We start from the raw sequence: 19,982 nt of genomic DNA on the forward strand, positions 1-19,982 counted from the left end.
TTTGGCCCATGTCACACTTTCTGTATCCATAGTGGAAGGACACAGGTCTGTCACGAATGAGCTGCCATTATGAGAGAAGTTTCTCTATTTTCACATGGCTGACTTGTCTCCTGATAAAGTAGGCATGATGGGCTTGGTGTTCCAGTCTTCATCAGTGAGTGGCTTTCACTGTTGTCCAATGTTTCCATGTCACTGAAAATGTCCATTTATCTATCTATAGATGATCCCCAAATGGGACAAGAAATAGCATGTTGCTGACTTTTCTCAGCCCCGACGATGAGACTGATGTATGTTCTGGGGTGAGAGAAGTCAAGTCCTCCTGCCAGGCCCCTCTCCAGCACTCGACAGTTTCGTGAGCTCTCAGGGGGTTGCACCCCCCTTTCCCCACACATTGCGTCTTATACTTAGCCTGCACTCTAATCATTTCTGAAACCACCTTTCTAGAGTCACTCATGTGTTGTCTCCCTCTTGCGCTAAGTTTCAGGAAAGTAGTTTTTGGGTGAATCTTCATCTTATCACAGCCATAGAGCCTTAGAGCAGCGTTGTGCTTGGCATAGGAAGAACACTAGAGCGAAATAATGACCCGCTCAACCTAGATCCATAGGAATAAATGATTAAAACTTGGGCATGAAATGATCAAACTGGTTCAGACTGGTCCATCTGAACCCTAAGTGAAAATAGTGTTTCAGGCTCCCTAGAAGGCTGGACATAAGAAATCCCTTAGAGGACCCTTCCTCCAAAGAGAACATCTAAGATAGATTTACTCCTTCTTTAGAGGTAGAATGAGGAAATGAAGAGAAGCTAAAACCTGTACACAAAACATATCCACCAACATGGGATTGAAACTGTAGTTTCTCTTAGTCCATTACCTTTTTACAACTCTGTCTCTTGAGCTTAAGAAAGCAGTTTATTCTAGTAAACATTAAAGAACAAAAGACAACTAAGCCAGCCTGTTTAACATTGCATCATTCCTCAGGGAATGAATGGAGGGACCAATCAGACTTCCAGCCTAGCAGGAAATTCTTATCACAGTGGGATATATCTCCCCATTTTCTTATTCTTTCTATGGGAGAGGGAAATAAAACACCCAGGGAAAATATGGGAAGGGGGTAGGAAGGAGAGGGGAGGGGAAAAGGAAGGGGAAGGAAATATAAAAGCTCAACCTTTCAAAGGTACCCAGTGCCAGTCTAGACTGGAGGTGAGGAGAGCTCAGAAAAGCTCTTATCAGAAAAGATAAGGGGAAAGTTTTGGTTAGTCAGTTTGGGGGAAGTTCAGCGTCGGGGAGGCACTGAGCAAGAGACCAAGAAAAGATGCAATGCAGGGGGCTGGAGCAATAGCAGAGCAGGTAGGGTGTTTACTTTGCACACAGCCGACCCGGGTTCGATTCCCAGCATTCCATATGGTCCCCTGAGCACCACCAGGGGTTATTCCTGAGTGCAGAGCCAGGAGTAACCCCTGTGCAGAGCCAGGTGTGACCCAAAAAGCAAAATAATAAAAATAATAATAATAATAAATTAATTAAATAAAATGTCTCCTCTCTCATCTGGTAATAAGTCAGCTCTACTCTAATAGACTTCTTTTAAAAAAGAAAAAAGAAAAGATGCAAGGTGGGAGGCTGGGAGCTCTCTCTCCAGCCAGTTTCCCCAGGGATGTACGCGTGGCTTCGCTTTCTGTAGTTTCATTTGCGGAGATCAACCATGGCCCCAACATATCTCCTAACTGATGTTGTGAGAGACCACAGTCACAAGCCTTTTATTACACTATCTGATGGTAATGGCTATTAGCTCTTCCTGTGTCTAGCTTACACAGAAAATAGAATCCGGGGCAGGTAAAAGAGAAACTATAGTCTGTTGTTTGATACATGCTTGGCTTCAGGTATGCATGGAAGGTCGGAAGGTCGTGGACTATATTCCCATACATTAAAGTGTTCTGGTCTACACCTTACCATCCTGGTGTGTGTATGTGTGTGTGTACCTCACTTTTGTGACCTGGAGCAAGGACTATGTCTCATGGTCTGTGGAATGGAGATGACAAACTTATTCACTACACATGCCAAATCCTTATAGACTAAATTCTCTTTCTCCTCCATCTCTCCCTCTTACTCAAAGAGATTTTCCTGTCTCAAGTTCTTGGGTCATGGGGAAAATATACTGTTTGCGAATTTGCGTGCATGTACCCAGTTTTCAGTTTCAGCCTCCCAGCTGGTCAGCCATCTTCCAACATCTCCTCAGGCATTCACACAAGTCTTTCCAGTCAGTACTAATCAGTGAGTATAAAAGGGTGTTTTCCAGAGGGAAGAAAATCCACTGAAAAGGATATAAAAAGTCAAGTGAATTGAGAGAGAATTCATACAAGTATAAAGGTATCAAAATGATACCTGGATACACTGGAAATTAGACCTGAAGGAGATCCTGATAACTTAAAATTTTAAGATTCTGCAGGGTGGGTCCTGGTTCTTGGGTTTAAAAAGTGGCAGGTAAAATATTCTAACCAAAAACTTCGAGGGGTTCGCCTGGCCCCATAAACCTAGTAACTAATGAAATTTAAACTTTTCTTGAAGGTGGATTATGTTTCCACACACAAAATAGAGATGGGGTAAAAACCTGTTTATTCAAATCCAACCTGGGTTTCCCCAACCCAGTAAAATTCATGTTTGCAAGGACATTCTATCAAGTGCAGAAGGAATTTAGATTCTAAGGGGTAGAAATTAAAAGTATTCACTGAAAAAACGCAGTAATATTCTTTAGTTGACCCATACAGACTCTTCTATAACCTGGTGTATGACCCTTGGTAAGCCTTCCTGATAAAAATGTATGAACACCACAGAAAGATACATGTGTTAGGATGATGATGACAATGATGAGGATGATGACGATGATGACGATGACAAGACAATGACAACAATAAGAGGAAGGAGTCAGGAAGGGAATAAGAGACAAAGACAAACCAAGCAACTAATAACATTCACTTAGCAATAGAGTCTTCGCTTTAAACGCATCATAGAATAGCTTCTGGATAGTATTGCTTTATTAATGCTTTTAAATCGCTATTTTAGATACACTGCAGAATATTTCCAATCTAATTTGTTTTTCACTAGAATTCAGAGCAATTCTTTCTTCACCTTTTTTGCCCCTCCCCCAATTTCCTTCTGAAAGGCCACTAGGGGGCAGTATGAAAACGCAGTTCCTCTTACTGATCAAAGGGAAAATGAACTCAAGGGGGAAAAAAACAAAACACAACGATCTCCCCGTGGAAAAACCCCTTTAACAACAAAGACAATAACTGCACAAGTCTGGCGTTATTAAATCCAACCGATGCATCCAGTCTAGAACACAAGTTTGCATTTTTCAGGAGCTGGCATTTGGTCAATGTTTAATATAGTATTTCAGGCGACCAGGTTACTTCTAAGTGAATTTGTGCTTATTGGTTCTAAAGCGAACGCTGAAATTTATTTTCAAAGGATGAAAGCACACCTCTAGCATCTCAAAGGCACACGACTCTCTCTTCCCATCGAAGGAAAGGGAGCAAGTGCAACCTGCAGTATTTTTGCCAACTCTGAAGGTTTTCTTTTCTCCTCCTTAAATATGACTATCATTCACAGAACTACAGTTTTAAGTGCACGCGTGCACAAGCGCGTGCGCATACACACATACACACACACTCATACATCTTAAAAATTCTAAGGAATATAGCATTAGTCTATACTAAAATATATAGAATAAAAGATATAATAAAAGTAAGTATACAAATATATTGCCTCCATCCACAACTCAGTTTAATAGGGTGTGAATGGGACTTAGGGGGTGGGGGTGGAGGGAGATTTAAAAATTCTTTCTGTACAGACTAGATTGATTGAACGGTCTAAGCAATCCCTTGAAGCCAGGCCCTTCCTTCACTGCCAATAGTGAAATAAGTGAAAAGCTATGAATAAATGAAGTGTTGCCTTTTCTTGAAGAACAATATGAATGCCTGAATGCAGCATAATTTTTAAATAGCTTCTCCATTTTTCATGCTATTCTCAAGCATGGTACTCCATAAAATATTCTACTAGGTATTACATTGATTCAACTCACGGTTGTTTTTTTTTCTTTCTATGTTCCTGCAGGAAAATACCACTACTTAGAATACAAAATGAAGGATCATTTGTATATAATGATATTCAAAGGTCCCATAAGTTTGGGGTCATTATTTCTTTATGGAATCTCTTCTGGGGGTATGCTCAGTCTTGTCCTCAATTTCTTTGTTGTGATTCTGATTTAAAGTCACATAGTATAGCAGCAGGACAATCCCTGGAAATGATGACTTTCACTCAGGTAGTGTGGCGGCGAGAAGGGCCTACAATCATTCATACAAAAGCAACTATTTTTAGGTCCAGATAGGTAGTCCAGGGGGAAGATATTTGCCTTACATCAGGCCACTTGGACCGCAATCCTGGTTTGATTCCTGGCACTGCATACGGTTCCCCCAGCACTGTCAGGAGTCACTACAGAGCACAGAGCCAGGAATAGCTCCTGAGCACAGAGCCAAGAGTACCTCTTAAGCACCACCAGATATGGCCCCAACCTGCACCTCCTCAAAATAATTTTTTAAACCAACTACCATTTATCCGCTGTGTAGAACTTCTTGACTGACTGATGATTTAGGAAGCCATGAAGAGATATAAAAAGTTAAAAATTAAAAACAAAGTGATGGAGAAAAATAAAAGGCCTCCAAGCTCCAGGCAAAGAATCCAATGCCGCAAGCAGTTATTGTGAAAGATCAGAGTATGATTGAAGAGGGAACTCCAGACGTGCTTATGTATTCCAAGCAGCAAAACAACAGGTTAAGTAGGGTATAAGTGGGGGCTGGAGCGATAGCACAGCGGGTAGGGCGTTTGCCTTGCGCGCGGCCGACCCGGGTTCGAATCCCAGCATCCCATATGGTCCCCTGAGCACCGCCAGGGGTGATTCCTGAGTGCATGAGCCAGGAGTGACCCCTGTGCATCGCCGGGTGTGACCCAAAAAGAAAAAAAAAAAAAAAAAAAAAAAAAAAAGTAGGGTATAAGTAGCACTGTAGCACTGTCATCCGTTGTTCATCAATTTGCTTGAGCGGGCACCAGTAACGTGTCCATTGTGAGATTTGTTGTTACTGTTTTTGGCATATCGGATACGCCAGGGTAGCTTGCCAGGCTCTGCAGTGTGAGTGGGATACTCTCCGTAGCTTGCCAGGTTCTCTGAGAGGGACAGAGGAATCGAACCCGGGTCGACCAATGCAAGGCAAATGCCCTACCCACTGTACTATCTTACTTTCTATGCTCTTACTTTATTCATTTTTTTAACCATACTAATGATGTATTTGAAAACATCCAATTTACTATCATACTGCTTTCTAATATTATCATAACTTAACAAAAGCTCAAATTTAGTTTGTGTTGAAGAAGGGGTATGAAGTGCATTGAACTATAATTCTTAGGTTAAGCTGGAAACTCTAATTCTCATTAAATCCAACAGATGGCAGTGATGGCATAAATGAATAGGTTAAAATAGTGTAATAAAAGGCTTAGCACCCAAGAAGAATCTCTTCTTAGAAAAATTCTCCCAGAACTGGGAATAAATAATGTAAAACTTTAATATGACTAATTGGATAGAATACAAGTTGAATATAGCATTCAATTTAGGTGAAACAATAGTTCCTATTAAAAAACTTTAAAAAATTAACCACTTTCTCCTTTCCAAGAGAGTACTACAAATGGAGGATGATTTTATATATATATATATACATGCATACATACATATGATCATATATATATTAGTAGTGAAACAAGAAAGGACCATGGAGTTCAAATTAAGTGAATGGAATTTTAATATAATATTTAGTCTTCTGGGTTTCCATTTTTAACTATTTATATATATATATATGGAGGTGGTTTTAGCCACCTCATTTTTTAATTCATTCACTTAAAAATAATTTTTCTTCTACTGTCTAGCACTTTAAAGAAGTAGCTCTATTCTTCTCTCATACCTTCGAGTAGTTGATTTTGGTCTTATTCACTGCCTTTTCACATTTTAAAATATACTTTAAATGACCTTTCTTCTGTATATGGTAGAGGGAAAACTACTTAGAGAAGTTTTCTTTTCTAAGATGTGACTGCTGCGGTTTCTATGATCTAAAAACACAACGCATTTGCTCAACATTGGCTAATGTCACATAGACTTTCTTTACTGTTTGCGGTATAATCTTTGTTTCCCCCAAATGCATACCTGCAGAGGCACTACACAAGATGCTTGGGGTTGGTTGAATGAAGAGGATCCCTTTGTGGGGTGCAGGTGAGAGGACAGGGGATGGAAAATAGTAATAAACACAAGAAGTAGGTCACACAGTGAGTTGGAACATTGCAGGCACTACGGATAAAGAAAGGGCAGCAGGAGGCTGGAGGATAGAGTACAGGGGACAGGCACTTGCTTTGCATGTGGCCAACCCAGGTTTGATCCCTGGGCCCCTATGATTCCTAGAGCCCTTCCTGGAGCACAGAGCCAGAAGTAAGCCCTGAGCACCTCCAGGCATGCCTCCCCAAACAAAGCAAGAATGAAAGGGAAGGAGCATGGAGAATGGGGGTGTGGGGTGCAACTGCAAACACTGGTGTCTTGGCAGGACCTTGCAAAAGTGACAGATCTGTCCTGAGGCTCTAAGGGCGGTAGGTCGCGCTACCCAGGGGTATAGGCTTCGCTCTAAGATAGCCATCTAATGAGTCAAGGGTCCACTGACATTGTCCCAGAACATATCCGCATTCTCCCCCGCCCCCAGTTTCTTGCTTCTCTGAATGAAACGTTTCTCAGAATGAAAGGCCTTTCGCCCCGCTGGGCGAAGCCTCGCCCAGGAAGCCGACTGACAGCCTTCCCAAAGGGGCCCAGACTCTCCACAGCTGCTCACAGGCCAAAGGATAACCCTTGACCCCTAAGTTTAGCAACTGTATGGCCAGTCTCAGAAGGTTGGCAAGGACGGGGGCGGGGGGAAGAGGGACAGGATTTTTGATTTAATATTTTAATTCAAACTTTTCTTTGATTTTAGTTCGCTTCGTTGATGAAGAAGTAAACATTTATATATCTAGAAACCTTGAGTGTTTAGAAAGCCCTTTTCACAAAGAATCTTCAGTAGTAAACAATCTCCCAACTAAGGAAGATTTATCATTTAAGTTGAAAATCTTTCATGAAGGGGTAGATATGGTCTGGTTATTTATTACTGTTATCAAAATAATACATCATCTTGCCATTTAATTATATAGATGTATACTTAAATGTGTGTGTGTTTTGTGAAAGAGTAAGACCCATAAACATCAGAATTCGGGTATTTCAGATAGTATATTTATCTTTGTGTGTTATACTTACATTTTTAGATCATAAAATACTTTTAAAAGGTCACATTAGTTTTTCCAAAAAGAGTTGTTATAACCTATGGTTGATTCTTTTTTTTTCCTGATCACTGACTTCATTAAACAAATTCCAGGGAAGTACCCTGAGAATTTGTGTTAGAAATTTTAGAGACACAGAGCGTGGGAGAAGGCGGCGTGAGTCCATACACAAAAGTGTAAGTGTCTGTAATCCTTACCTGCATTATCGGTCAGCAACTACCAGGTAGCCAAACAGCTGTCAAACGCACCTGGCAGACATTTTCTCTGGGGCCTTCTTGCCTTCAAGAGGATGAAAGGCTCTTGCACTTCTGAAACCTGCCAGCTCCACTGGGCTCCTGGCAGTGCTGGGACTCAAGCTCAAGCTGGGGCAACATTGCCAAGGAAGGTGATGCTGAAAACACCCGGTGTGAGCTAATAATCTTTCAAAAACCATCTAAATAAATATACTTTCTATTGACTAATCTGGTTTCCAGTGGGGTGGCAGGGGGAGGGTGGAGTGGTGGGGAAAGGAAGGTGGGGTGCTGGAGGCTGGGTAAAATGAATAAAGGGACTCATGGGTGATTCATGGAAACTAGTCCTTTGGTGGTGATCATGATATATGTAGTTTATACAGATGTCAAGTCAAATGCTAGGCATATGAATCTTATATGATATTATAAACCTATGTGTTTTTTTTTGCTTTTTATTGGGTTATACCCGGCAATGCATAGGGATTACTACTGACTCATGTACTCAGGAATTACCCCTGGCAGTGTTTGGGGGACCACATGGGGTGCTGGGAATCGAACCCAGGTTGGCCGTGTGTAAGGCAAACACCCTCCCCACTATGCTATCACTCCAGCCCCACAAAATTATTGTTTTTAAAGGAAAATAACCAACCAGCCACCTTCCTTGTCTCTTTGTTAGCTTTAGTAATGAATACTTTTATGAGGTCTTCTAGAATGACTAATGATCTAGTTTATTTGTTCTTATTCCTTTGGATTGATTATGGAATCTTTTCCAACTCATCTTCAATGTATAGCACAACATGTCAATTAAAATTCCATATCCTCTTCAAAAACACTTTTTAGCATAAAAATATGAAGTAAAAATTATAGTCACCAAAGGCATTCATGAAAGCACTTTCATTATACCCTATTTTCCTTACTAAATACAAGCTGGAGGAAAAAACAGCAAATAGTACACAATAGGTTAAAGCAATGAAAATTTTAGAAAAGTAAAGTGAAATTGCGAAACTAAAGCTGATTATTATAGAGGAAAATTTAGGCATCATTTCATCTGAATTAAGCTCTTTGTATTGATAAAATGAGACTAAAACAGTACCAGATGACATGTATCTGTGAACTAGATCATTAAATTGTAAGGAAATCTGAAGGGAGCCTCTTTCAGAACTACTTACCATCCTCTTATTCTGTGATTTTCTATGAAACTGTGAACTGATAAAATCTAAGCAAGCTTACATCAAATCAATGCATCCTCACACTCTAGGGGCCTATTACAGTATTCTGGATAAAGCATAAATCTAAGTGCCCTGGAAATAGAAGTGTTTAGGGTTGCTGTTAAAATTTCACACCATGCAGGGTGGGGATTACTGCATATGCTGTTTTCAAATTACTACTTACTATGACACAATATTCTAAAGTGTGTGTGTTTTTATAAAGATGACAATTACCCAGAATTTAGGAAATTACACTGTCAACAATGGCATTATTAAAGGAATACAATTTTGTTTTGATGTTTAACCATTTCAGCTTTGTTTTTATTCCACATGTTAGATCCTTAAATCATCCCTTTAAGAAATGACATAAAAATATTTATGTGGGAGAAGAGAAAAAAATAGTGACTAATAAACATGTTAAGTGATGGTGGTGGCAAAAAGTTATCTTTTGATGAGAAAAGAACCATTTTAGCCACAAGACCATGAAAGTTTAGCCAGAAGCAGGTGAAAGTTAACAATGTATGGGCAGTTCATCACATGTGTCAACTGTGTTTTGGATCTGGCAGTGCTGATTCCTGAATCTGAGTTCAGGGATCACTCTGTCAGGGTGCAGAAGACCATATGTGATACCAGGAATCAAACCCAGGTTGGCCACATGCAAGGCAACTGCCCTATCACTCCAGTTCATATGAAGCAATATGACTTGGCTTTTGTTATCTCCAAATAACCAGAGTTGGTAAAACATAGTTTTTGTGTATGTTTGTGCTGGTGTTTCCGGATGATATTGGTGTTTTAATTGGTAGATGAGGTGGCCTCACTGTGGGAGGGCATAACCCACGGAGCTGGGAAGTTCTCAGCCTCTAAGATTACATGAGCTAATTCCTAGTATCTATCTCAATCTTGTTTGAAACAAGACAATGTGTCCCCCAAATGCAGCTGTTTATGCTAAACCCCGCAACACTATACTGAGAAGTTAATTCCAGTTTCAACCTCTCCCAACAATACAATTCTTAAACCGGTCAACCAGGAATCACCGGGTGAACGTGGTCAGATCATTACCAATCTGCTTCTTGCTAGTACAACTTCCTTGTTCCATTTCCTTCTGCCTGTAAAGGTCTTGAACTGGGTGCTACCTGATTCCTGAGTCATTGAATAAAGCCAATCTGATCTCTATAATTTACTCAGAGATTTTCCCCCCTTGGGTTTGTTTGTTTGTTTGTTTTGTGTGTGTGAGGGACAAAATCCACAAACTCTCTAGACAAGGATGTATCTTACCCTCAAGCTAGATACTCTGCCCTAGAAATTTGTTATTGTAACATTATCTTATTGATTCTCTTTCTCTAGAAAATCCTAATACTTACATGAAATATTGAAAGGATAATTATTTTATTTATGAGAGTTTCCCTCAAAAATTTATTTATTGACCCCAGTGCTACACGTGTGTGGCCTCTCCGAAGCTGCATGAGCATGATCCCAGAGGCCAGCTAAACTACTTTTGGTACTGGCAGCTTCTTGCAGAAATGTCTCTAGACTTTGAACTAAGCCATGGCCCCATGTCCAATTTCTGTCACAAATTTCCGTGGACTTAATTAGTAAAATATAGAAATCCAAAACTGTGCAGCTGCGCAACTTCAAATCTCTTCAGGTCTGATTCTAGGGGTGAAACTCCAAACAATAATAGTGAATTTTTTGTTGAAATATTGGATGTAACCAAAGTAAAGAGAAAGTAAAGTGAAATTTATCAGTTACACAGGGGGCTTGGGGGGCTGGGAGGGTGGGAGGTATACTGGGGTTTTTTTTTTGGTGGTGGAATATGTGCACTGGTGAAGGGATGGTTGTTTGAGCATTGTAAAACTGAGACTTATGCCTGAAAGCTTTGTAATTTTCCACATGGTGACTCAATAAAATTTTTTTAATTAATTTATTTATTTTGCTTTTTGGGTCACACCCGGCAATACACAGGTATTACTCCTGGCTCTGCACTCAGGAATCACCCCTGGCAATGCTCAGGGGACCATATGGGATGCCCGGGTCAGTCTCGTGCAAGGCAAATGCCCTACCCGTTATGCTATCGCTCCAACCCCAAAAATTTATTTTTTAAGGACCAGAAAAATAGTATAACCGGGAAGGCATTTGCCTTGCATTCAGCTAAGCCCCATTTCAATTCCTGGACTGTATATGATCCCTGAGCGATATCGGGAGTGATTCTTGAGCACAGAGTCAGGAGTAAGCCCCAAGTACAGGCAGATGAGGTTCCCAAACAACAAAAACAACAGAAAGGAATCATTTTTTAAATAAGGCAATTTTCTGTCAAGGAAAGAATACAAATCTGAGAACCCAACAGACCTAGGTGTAATGACCAGCTCTGTTATTTTATTTTATTATTCTTTTAAAACATTTTTGAGGGAGTTGGTAGTGTGAGGCCATCTCTGGCAGTGCTTGGGATCTACTCCAGGCTCCCAACAGTGGGTGTCCAGGGAAACATGAGTCTAATCTAGGGTCTTATACATGCAAGGCAAATGCTTTGCCACTGAGACATGACCCTAGCATTATCTCAGCTATTTTAATAAATCTGTGAACCCAGAAAATTTGGCTGTCTTTTTTTTTTGCTTTTTAGGTCACACCCAGCGATGCACAGGGGTTACTCCTGGCTCATACACTGAGGAATTACTCCTGACGGTTCTCGGGGGACCATATGAGATGCTGGGGATCAAACCCAAGTTGTGCAAGGCAAATGCCCTACCTGCTGTGCTAACACTCCAGACCCTTGGCTGTCTTTTAAAGTATCAGTTTCCTGATTTGTTGGCAAATTATCTTGATAACTACAATTATAAATGAGTATAGATTATATACTACACTACTTGGAAGACTGAATGCATTTCTTTCAAATGCCTCTTCATAATAGAATTCAGAATAGATTCGAATTAGCTTTGGGAAATGTTTTTAGATCTATGTAATATTTTTGTTCTTTTTCAAGTGGGTCATTAAAATTTCTCCCCCAAGATTTAGCAAATGCTTATATAGTGTTGTCTCAGATAGTTTCAGAATCCTGCAGTGTGATTTGTATGGGAACTTTCCACAAGGATTAGCCTGTGTTGTGAGTCAAATGATCCACACATTTTCCCAAAAAGCTCAGAAACAGTAGAGGTTTTCATATCTTTGGAAACAGTTTTCTCTGCTGATTCTATTTTTATAAGCCTTTTTTTTTCTGGAATAACCTTAGACCAGCTGAAAGAATCCATAAACTGCCTTGAAAGTCAAAAGAGAGCAATGAGAACATCTTGAATGGTCAAACCTAACAGAGTAAGTGCTGAGTGGCTGCTTGGGTACTTACTTGGCATTAGCTGGGTTGTTAGTGGTCAGGTTAGCGAGGGCCAGTGCAGCTGCTTCCTTCACTTTTTCATTGTCACTTTTTAGCAACTGAATTAACTGGGGAATCCCTATCAACGAAAAGAAAGGTGAAGTATGACCACATAAAACACAGGTATGAACTAGAATGTGGTAACCTGAAAGTGCTCCGGAGAATTTTCTGCAATCTGCTTACCCTGAGTATTGAAAGATTCTTTGCTACTTGTATTCTCACACATCACTGAAATAGCTTGGGAGGCAGCAATTTTGGTTCCATCATTTTCAGAACCCAACAGGGTTACGAGGCATTTTTCAACCTCTTGCTCATGGAAAAATTTTCTGTTTTCAGCTTTTGCCAAATAAAAAGAAAAAAGAATCAGAGTTTAATGGCAAAAATAAAAATAATAATAAATTAAAATGATGTAAGGATAGCTAATTCTTCAGCCAAATACAAAAAGAATTCAAACCACTTGCTAGGTTAGTGACAGAGTCCAAATTAAACAAAAGAGACACCTATTTCTCCAAGAAAGAACAGCAGTTCTGCAAAAATGAATCATAAATATTGCATTTCTTTTCTATTTCCTCATAGGATATTAATATCATGGCCAAATATTTTTCTAGTTATACAGAGGCAAGTTTCAGGTTTAGCAAGAAGTTATATAATACTAGTTATTTGTTTGACATGATGACATAATCACCCCTGTTATCTCCTTACTAAACGTATAAACCTATTTACTTAAGGGCCAGAGTATGGTTCAGTGGTAAAGCACTGCCATGCTTTAAGGCCTGGGTTTTGTCTCCTAGGTTTGATATACAACACCAAAACTTATTGCTATACTATTTTTTTTAATTAAAGACATCAGCATTCAAAGAAATCGAAAACGGTAAAAAGTGGTGAGCAGGATATTTAAGAGAAGAGAGAATCAAACAAGGTTGGTGATATCTGGTCTAACCCTGTTTTAAGAAATCCTTATGTCAAAGAAATCATGATCATCTTTTATCTTCAGTGACAGTGTAGGTTGTCAAAGCAAAATCTAAGTAAGCATTTTCCTGCTTAGCTACTATAAATATAATCTCAACCTGCATTATGGCATAATTTTCTTTATTGGGAAACAAAGTCATGACTAGACGTTTATTCCATCTTAACCTCATAAAAACGCTAAATTAAACCAAAATTTTTTTTTATTAAATTTATTTATTTTTAATTAGAGAATCACCGTGAGGGTACAGTTACAGATTTATACACTTTTGTGCTCATACTTCTCTCATACCAAGTTTGGGAACCCATCCCTCCACCAGTGCCCATTCTCCACCACCCGTAAACCCAGTGTCCCTCCCACCCTCCCCAATCCCATCTCCCCCCCACCCCACCCTGCCACTGTGGCAAGGCATTCCCTTCTGTTTTCTCTCTCTAATTAGCTGTTGTGGTTTGCAATAAAGGTGTTGGGTGGCCGTTGTGCTCAGTCTCTAGCCCTCATTCAGCCCGCAACTCCCTTCCCCCACATGGCCTTCGACTACAATGTAGTTGGTGATCGCTTCTCTGAGTTGACCTTTCCCCGGAACGTGAGGCCAGCCTCGAAGCCATGGAGTCAACCTCCTGGTACTTATTTCTACAGTTCTTGGGTTAAACCAAAATTTTTTTGTTTTTGCTTTTTTGGTCACACCTATCGATGCACAGGAGTTACTCCTGGTTCATGCACTCAGGAATTACTCCTGGTGGTGCTCAGGGGGACCATATGGGATGCTGGGAATCAAACCTGGGTTGGCCACGTGCAAGACAAATGCCCTACCCACTGTGCTATTGCTCCAGCCCATACCAAAATATTCTTTTTTTTTCCAAACCAAAATATTCTTAATGTTCTTCTTATTCTCTAAATGCTTTTAGATGACTTAATTTGATATTTTAATAAATAATAATTTTGTTGACATATACTGAAGCGGAATTGCTTAAACAAGCAAAAATTTACTTAAATAAAAACCTGCTTTTTTGTCTTAAATTTTATAGCTAATTCTAAATGTTACTATCTATTAAAAGCAAGTAATAGAAAAGGTGTTAAAGCAAACTTAATTTTAAGGCCATATATCAGAGATTTGTCTCACTAGAAACAGTTTACAAATAACTTTGTTAATTTATTTACAGTTTCTTAAAAATTGTTGTAAATTTGATTCTCCATCAGTTAACCTTTATGAAGTCATTTTACGATTGAAAAAAATAGATGCTCTCAGATGATGACACTGAAGAGAAAAATACTCAGTTTCAAAAACTAAACAGATTCTCTGGAGAATTAAAATCTTTGCCCAAGAGGCTAACACTAATTTAGATCACAACAGTACATGTCAACCTGAAACAGTCTGTCTCTTAAACATAATTTTATTAACCTGCCTTTCCCCCCAGTAATATTTTTAGAAATGATTGCAACTAGGTTTCTATTTTAAAGTTAACATCTGATTGCTGTCTTCCAGCAAGCACTTTTCAAAATTGCCCTTCCACAGAAGCAATATCACATTCAGATGGCTCAGTATTTGCAAATACTTTGGACCTTTGATCATTGGATACACAGATGTCTGCCACACAATATGGCCATAACTAGCACAAGTTACTCGCACTTCTGTTCATTCATCTTAAACCAATCATGAACTGTGTCCTGTAATCCTATCATTTTAATCCCTTGCTCCTTTCATTTAAAATTAGAATTCAGGCAGGCCATAACTGTTTCATTAAAATGCTGCGATTCATACTTAAATCTCAAGTATGCGGCTCCAAAACTATTTGAAAATATAGGGTGTCCTCTTTAGTTTTCCCAGAATAAATAAGATATGAAACTTTTCTGAAGTCTCTGACCTTAAATGCTTAGGATACACAATTCTTTCTGGATGGTTCTAAATCAACTCTCCAAAACAGAATAGTCAGGGTGTGGATTCTGTCAGGAAAATCATCCCACTAAAAACAACAACAAAACCAGTATAGATGCAATTATTGGAAAGATTTTTTTTAATGATTTAAAAACTCTAGGCAATTAGGTTCTCAACCCTGCTGGGAGTGTTCTGAAAATCCAGCTGTGTTCCCCAAACCTCAAACGTGTTGGCTGCAGAGTGGCTATAATAGATTTAAGAGATGAATTAGCATATTAACCAACTACCTTCCCTGAATTACCGTACTGAGAAGTATTTATGTTTTAATTACCCAGATAATAAAGATGGCAAGGTAATTGTGCAACTAAAAGAGTAATGTCCTTTAAAAAGAACACTTATTCAGTATTACTAAAATAAAATGCATGCGGCTTTGTCACTGAAAATAAATCTGTACGTAATGATGCTTTTCTTCAGCCAGTCTGGGAGTGCTATTGCAAGCCACCTTAGCTCCTGCTGAGATGTTAATGCCAGTTCATAAACCGCCTGGCAGCACGGTAATTAACACCTTCTTCCTTCTGGTGTCAGGTCAAAGGCACACTAGTTTGGGATTTCCATGGTGAAGGAAATGCATCTTACAACTTTGCCTGGCAAGCAAAACTTTAAAAATGTGGATGATGTGTTTGTTGTGCCTGTGTTTTTGGCTAGGCAATGATAGTGCATTGCCCAGCTTAGGGCAAAAATAATTTTATTGATGACTATGAAAAGAGAAAAAAGTCAATGAACACAGATGGTGATGTCTGTTAAAAATCACTTGTAAATGAAATCTCCTAACTGAAAAATTTTTTTACCATCTTTTCATGATTATTGACTTTTCCATAAATAAGTTAGGAGATAACTTGGTTCATCTTTATTATTTTTTTACAGTTTACCTTTATCTTTATTATTAGAATAAAGTATGCAAAACAAAAGTTTAAATCATACTACAACTGAGAGAAACAGGCAGACTAAGAAAGACGGCAAGTCTAGAGGAGGCATCAGTGGAGCGGAAGTGAGGGTTCTAGGATTATTGTGGATCTGCATGTGAGACCAGGAAACACTAGCATGTAAGTGTTGCAATGCCACATTAGAAAAAAATTGGGATACAAAGTCCTTTGTTGGGAAAACAGGCAGAGGGCATCTCAGAATTATTGCATATTTATAAAAAACCAGGCCTATATCAGGCACACCCCATTCCATGGTACATAAAATACTAAAAGCCAAAACTATGAGAAAGTGTATAGTAGTGGATATGTAACTAAAAATAATAAATAGTCCTATGTAAAAAACTAAAGAGCGCCGAGGGGGCGAGTACACTCGCGGGCTCTCCGGGCGGCTCTGTCTCACCACCCGCGTTCGGTGCTCTGGAACCGCAGTGTGTGGACTGGACCGGGACAGCCGGTGGTCAAGGACAGGCGAAGGAAGAACGAGGACCAAGCTGGTTGCTGATTAGTTACCGTTTATTCAATCTTCAATCTTTCTCATCTCCCGCACTCCCAGCTCCGGCCTCTCTCTGCATCTACTGCTCAACTCTGCCTCTCCCTGGCTTCTCTCCCTCCTCCTTGTCTTTCCCACCTTGCCCTCTAGGCTACAACCAGCCAGGTAGCCAAATCAACATAAGAAAGCCCTTCCTGAGGGCAGGGCACTCCAAAGCCCTTCCTCACTCTTAAGGTTTTTTTCTTTTCCTTAGTCCAGGAACTTATTAACATCTCAATACTAGTTATTTTTGTATGGACATAGCAAGGGATACATTGAGGCCTGCAAGGCAGCTCTCCTGGCAACATCTTGCCACAGGCTCAGACCACAGCACTCAGGCCAGATTAATCATTCCTCACCCTAGCAGGGTCCAAATCTAGTATCACTGTTTGGATCATGACATCATTTGTCCATGATCAAGCTCTTAACTTATAGTTAAGCATTAGGCACTTTGGCCAGGCCCATCTCGATGCCAGGGTAGCACACAACTCACCGCTTGCCCTGGGTCCTTCTTGTCCCACGTTGGGACCGTGCTTTGGGGGTGCTAGGCAGCTGAGGCTTAGGTCAAGAGAACAGATGCCCTGGAGGAAAATATCAAGTAGAGTCAAATGACTCCCAGGTTACAAAAGCATAGCATTTGTTAAGTCTTCCTGTGTCCATACAAAAAGGACTTGCTCTGAATAAACTATGCAAAGGACTCAAGGAGAAGAGAAAAACATTATTTACAAGTCAACAGAACACCAAGAAAGAAGCTACAAATAAACAAAGAGGAATAGGAGCACTGTAACGGGAGTAACCCAATAAACCTAAACTACTGAGGCTATGTTATCCTACAGTCCTAGGGAAAATCAATAGAAATAATAATATAAAATCAAAGATATAATTGGAAAATGAGTCCTATTTTAAAGGGAAAAATATTCTGGAGATCTAAAAGGGGGGAAGAGAAAGAGAGTGAGTAAGAGAGAGAGAGAGAGAGAGAGAGAAAGAAAGAAGATAGAGAAGATAGAGGAAAAACTCAGACCATTTTAGCAATTTTTTTAACCCCAAGAATAAAGATTCTACCCAATATACAGTAACTTATATACAAACAAGGGGGAAGTCAAACTAACCTTAGACTCAGATGCTGTAATAGCAAGGTTCATTGATGAGATGGGAGGAGGAGGAGGTGAGAGGTGGGGGGAGGGATGGGGAATCAAGTCTAGGACCTCATTTACGCAGTGCCTATGCCTATACTAAAATACTACATCCCCAGTCTCCCGCAGATATGTGAGAGAAAATGTTATGAAGCAGCAATTATCAACCCAGTTAACCTGTCATTTATGCTTAGAGGCAACTGACAGCAATCATGGGTAAAGTTCTCAAAACAAGCAAACAAAGAACTACACACACATACACACAAAACACTCTTGATTGTTTCTGAAATAAATTTTTAACTGAGAGCACATCTGGTTAATTGAGAAAATAAAATCTTAAGAATGGACACATTCTATTATGAGAATTTATAATGGACTCTTAAACAGATTTGATGGGAGCCTAACTCTAAATGGTATAAATGTTTGGGTGATTGGAATTGGGGAAGTGATTCTTTAAATAGGGAGGCTAACAAAGATTTATAAAATAAGAGTTCCTAAACCCAGAAATATGGAAGCTAAGTTGACAAACATCTTTTTCCTTTAAAAATACAAAAAATTTAAAACTACATAACAAAAGAAAAATAAGAAAACATAGGAGATAGCATAGAAATATTAAAAGCAAAATATAAAATACATGATGTCAGAAAGAAAGCCAAATGCAATAACCATTAAAAAATCAAACTATTTTCATCACCTTGCCTTTGGATTCACAGCCATGAAGGTTTCCCTGTGTTACTAATCTATGGGACCTCACCATTCCTGTTCATTCCCTTGACTTTAATTAGGCTTTCTGAAAGTAGCCACTTCACTTTGTTTCTTTATTTAAACCATCTGGTACATTATAATTGTTTTTAAGCAAGACCATATTTGATGACTCATGGCAATCTTAATATCAAATTGGATTTGAAGTTAAAAAGCAGTAATATTTAAAATTTATACTATTAGGGGCTGGAGCAATAGCACAGCATGTAGGGCATTTGCCTTGCACGCGGCCAACCTGGGTTGGGTTCCCAGCATCCCATATGGTCCCCCGAGCACTGCCAAGAGTGATTACTGAGTGCAGAGTCAGGAGAAACCCCTGTGCATCCCCAGGTGTGATCGAAAAAGCAATATATATATATAATATTAAAGCAAAGTTGGGTAATTCTGGATAATATTGGATAATAACCAAAGTTGGATAATAACCTCATAGGAAACTTCTACTCTACCACTCGCCAACATACCACAGTGATCAATCAAAGTAGACATAAAACAAATTAAAACAAAAAAGGACTTGTATAATATCAGTAATAAAGCGTAACTAAAAGATAAATAGCAAACTCCACAGGGAAAAATTCCTTTTTTTTGTTTGTTAAACAAATATCTATTCATTTATCTCATTTCTTATTTATCCTTATCTTCTGAATGATGCTTTGCACATAGCACACGCATAATTAATATTTGCTAAATAGTAAACAAATAGTATATCTTTTCAAGCATTTATAGAACAAATGCTTATACAGAGATTATATACTAACTTTTGGCAAAAGTGCAAAGCAAAACTTGCAATTTAAAAAATGCACATTAAAGAAATGTTAGAATTTAGAATGAAAAGACTTTGAACTCTGGGTCCTGACTGAGAAATGGATCTGGGGTTCATTGCTGGCCTTTCTTTCAAATGGCAGGGCCTTATGTGCTGATCTGGTCAAAGGCTGACCAAAATACTTAGTTCCTAAGACTAAAGTGAAAAACAGGCTTAAAATAACCCATCCAAATATTATATAAAAGATGCACATGCTTTCTAAATGTTATTCATTACATTTACCACTATAAAAAGAAAAGAAAAAAATTTAAAAGAGATTGATTACAGGATATCCTCAGAACACTGTACATGGGGAAAGCCCAAATCAGATCAAGACTCTTTCTGGAAAAGGGACGGTTGAAGGGAACATAAAAAATGAAAAACGTTGCAAATGAAACAAATACAGATTCAGTTGTTAGGTTCTAAAATAGAAAGCAAGGAGAAACAATTTGGAACCTGAATATAGTGATTTTATAACTAACATAAGGAAGTCGATTCATAAAACATTAAGTGACAGATGGGATTTAAATACTATCTGGTGGAATTTCTTTGTGTTACAAATAAAGAATGGATTTCAACAAATGGTGCTGGGAAAACTAGGTATCTATGTGCAAAAGAATGAAACAGGATCCTTATGCCAGGCATAAAAACAATTCAAAATGGATCAAAGACCTAATGGAGAAAGTAAGTCTTATTATAAAGCTTTTAGAAGAAAACATAGAGGAAAAGCTTCGTCATGCTGGATTTGTT

At 39.0% G+C, this 19,982-nt stretch overlaps 1 protein-coding gene across 1 annotated transcript in view; it reads right to left on the reverse strand.

Moving 5' to 3' along the window:
• The window catches only part of ARMC3 (armadillo repeat containing 3), a 96,168-nt gene that overhangs the window by 39,569 nt on the left and 36,617 nt on the right, over positions 1-19,982 (reverse strand). The window contains exons 9-10 of the mRNA XM_055147221.1: positions 12,370-12,522; positions 12,160-12,265 (exon numbers count right to left, since the gene is read on the reverse strand). Of these exons, the coding sequence (XP_055003196.1) occupies positions 12,160-12,265; positions 12,370-12,522 (259 nt within the window). The remainder of the gene's footprint in view (positions 1-12,159; positions 12,266-12,369; positions 12,523-19,982) is intronic.

This window comes from Sorex araneus, chromosome 9 (assembly GCF_027595985.1).
Source record: "Sorex araneus isolate mSorAra2 chromosome 9, mSorAra2.pri, whole genome shotgun sequence".
NCBI classification, from domain to species: domain Eukaryota; kingdom Metazoa; phylum Chordata; class Mammalia; order Eulipotyphla; family Soricidae; genus Sorex; species Sorex araneus.